This window comes from Panulirus ornatus, chromosome 11 (genome assembly GCF_036320965.1).
Source record: "Panulirus ornatus isolate Po-2019 chromosome 11, ASM3632096v1, whole genome shotgun sequence".
Lineage (NCBI taxonomy): Eukaryota > Metazoa > Arthropoda > Malacostraca > Decapoda > Palinuridae > Panulirus > Panulirus ornatus.
The window spans coordinates 45733012-45735882 of record NC_092234.1 but is presented as its reverse complement, the minus strand read 5'-3'; the positions used below and the strand labels follow the sequence as shown (position 1 = coordinate 45735882).

At 53.6% G+C, this 2871-nt stretch overlaps 1 protein-coding gene across 1 annotated transcript in view; it reads right to left on the bottom strand.

Moving 5' to 3' along the window:
* Positions 1-519: 519 nt before the first annotated feature.
* The window catches only part of LOC139751106 (zinc metalloproteinase nas-15-like), a 21320-nt gene continuing 18968 nt past the window's right edge, over positions 520-2871 (bottom strand). The window contains exons 11-12 of the mRNA XM_071666204.1: positions 2108-2251; positions 520-1121 (exon numbers count right to left, since the gene is read on the bottom strand). Coding sequence (XP_071522305.1) covers positions 1093-1121; positions 2108-2251 — 173 coding nt within the window. The 3' untranslated portion in view covers positions 520-1092. The remainder of the gene's footprint in view (positions 1122-2107; positions 2252-2871) is intronic.

Here is a 2871-nt window from a genome sequence, read left to right as displayed (position 1 = left end):
CAGCAGACACACACACACACGCACACACCACACACACACACACACACACGCGGTACGGACGGTCGATTGACTGTGCGTCCTGGGGTGGTACACTCTGGGGTGTCCTGGGGTGATACACTCGTCGTGTCCTGGGGTGGTACACTCTGGGGTGTCCTGGGGTGATACACTCTGGGGTGTCCTGGGGTGATACACTCGTCGCGTCCTGGGGTGATACACTCGTCGTGTCCTGGGGTGACACACTCGTCGTGTCCTGGGGTGATACACTCGTCGTGTCCTGGGGTGATACACTCGTCGTGTCCTGGGGTGATACGCTCGTCGTGTCCTGGGGTGATACACTCGTCGTGTCCTGGGGTGATACACTCGTCGTGTCCTGGGGTGATACACTCGTCGTGTCCTGGGGTGATACACTCGTCGTGTCCTGGGATGATACACTCGTCGTGTCCTGGGGTGATACACTCGTCGTGTCCTGGGGTGATACACTCGTCGTGTCCTGGGGTGATACACTCGTCGTGTCCTGGGGTGATACACTCGTCGTGTCCTGGGGTGATACACTCGTCGTGTCCTGGGGTGATACACTCGTCGTGTCCTGGGGTGATACACTCGTCGTGACCTGGGATGTTCGTGCCGGAGAGGAAGTCGTCTACAGTGTGTGTGTGTGTGTGTATGTGTGTGTGTGTGTGTGTGTGTGTGTGTGTGTGTGTGTGTGTGTGTGTGTGTGTGTGTGTACAGCTGGGAGGAACCAGGTCTCCTGTACACCGTGTGGTAGATGGTAGGACCAGCAGCCACTGTAGTCCTTGTAGACGGGGTAGGATGAGACAAAAAGAAAACGTGTACAGGGGAGTCACAGACCCCTACAGGACTCTGTAGAATGGAGACGTCGTAGAAACTGTAGAAGGGAGGCGGGGGGGGCGACGTAGAGGGGGGGGGACGACGTAGAGGTAGAGAGAGGGGGGCAGTGTATGGCATGTTCCAAAATCCCTCGTTTTTTTTATGATGATGATGATGGCAAGAAAAGCCACTAGGGTTCTTCTCGCTTGACTTCCTCCCCCCGGCCGGTACTCTCCCACCCACGTTTTCTATCGTGGGTCGCTGCTATCGAAGCCTCTCAGCACCGGGGGCCCCTTTGAAATAAAAGAAGATGGGGTGAGGGATATTACTATTCATAAAGTGATGTCAATACACAAGTTGTCATAGAGTAAATATGACATCAAAACAATTATGCCTCATAATAAAACTCTTTAATATTCGTCAAATACGATAGTGTACCTCACCAACCCACATTTTCTTTGTTGACTTAAAGAAAACGTGAAATGTTACCATGGAAGGGGGGGTTACTGCAGTAACATCATACCAAGGCCAGCGACATCACACAGGATCAACTGTACAACATCATACATCATACAAGGACGGACCCATCACACAGCACTAACTTACATCATACAAGGGGGTTGTTAAGGTACAAGGGGGTTGTTGACATACAAGGAGGTTGTTAACATACAAGGAGGTTGTTAACATACAAGGAGGTTGTTAACATACAAGGAGGTTGTTAACATACAAGGAGGTTGTTAACATACAAGGAGGTTGTTAACATACAAGGAGGTTGTTAACATACAAGGAGGTTGTTAACATACAAGGGGTTATCAACATACAAGGAGGTACCCATTCATCGACCAGACCTAAAGATGGGGAGGATGAACACCTGGGGTTAGGCTGTGGGGGGCGGCCTAACCCCAGGAATCGAACTCAACGGAATCCTGACCTGGGGTAGCTCCACAGTGACGCACTGTGTAGACGCTACACCACGGGGTGTCTGTGTACGAGTCTGTGTCTGTATACAGTCCGTAGCCACTACACCACGGGGTGTCTGTGTACGAGTCTGTGTCTGTATACAGTTCGTAGACGCTACACCACGGGGTGTCTGTGTACGTGTCTGTGTCTGTATACAGTCCGTAGCCACTACACCACGGGGTGTCTGTGTCTGTATACAGTCCGTAGACGCTACACCACAGGGTGTCTATGTACGTGTCTGTGTCTGTATACAGTCTGTAGCTGCTACACCACGGGGTGTCTGTGTCCAGTGTGCCTGCGCCGGGCCCCGCCAACTGACCTGTGGTCTGTGCATCAGCGTCGTGGCACAGCATGCAGGACCTCCTGCAGTAGAGATGCATGTATGGACCGCTCCTGGTACACTCGCCCGTCCTGGCCCAGCTGTGACAGTAGCGGTGGCTGTCTCCACACGTGCTGGCCTCCTCTGTGGGAGAGGAAGGGAGAGTGAGAGAGTGGCCACCTCTGTGGGACAGGGAGAGAGAGAGAGAGAGAGAGAGAGAGAGAGAGTGGCCACCTCTGTGGGACAGGGTGAGAGGAGAGAGAGAGAGTGGAGAGAGAGAGAGAGAGAGAGAGAGAGAGAGAGAGAGAGAGAGAGAGAGAGAGAGAGAGAGAGTGGCCACCTCTGTGGGACAGGGTGAGAGGAGAGAGAGAGAGAGAGAGAGAGAGAGAGAGAGAGAGAGAGAGAGAGAGGACCTAAATGATAAGGGGGTAGGGGAGGGTGGGAGGAGGTAAGCATAACCACACCGACCAGATGGTGATGGGTGTGGGGTGATAGTGATGGGTGGGGGGTGATAGTGATGGGTGGACGGGGGGGGTGTGATAGTGATGGGTGGATGGGGGTGTGATAGTGATGGCGGGACGGGGATGGGTGTGGGGTGATAGTGATGGGTGGGTGGGGATGGGTGGAGGGTGATAGTGATGGGTGGGTGGGGGTGTGATAGTGATGGGTGGACGGGGATGGGTGAGGGGGGGGGATGATAGTGATGGGTGGATGGTGATCGAACGGGGCGCTAATGATGATGGAATGGCGAGGATATATATATA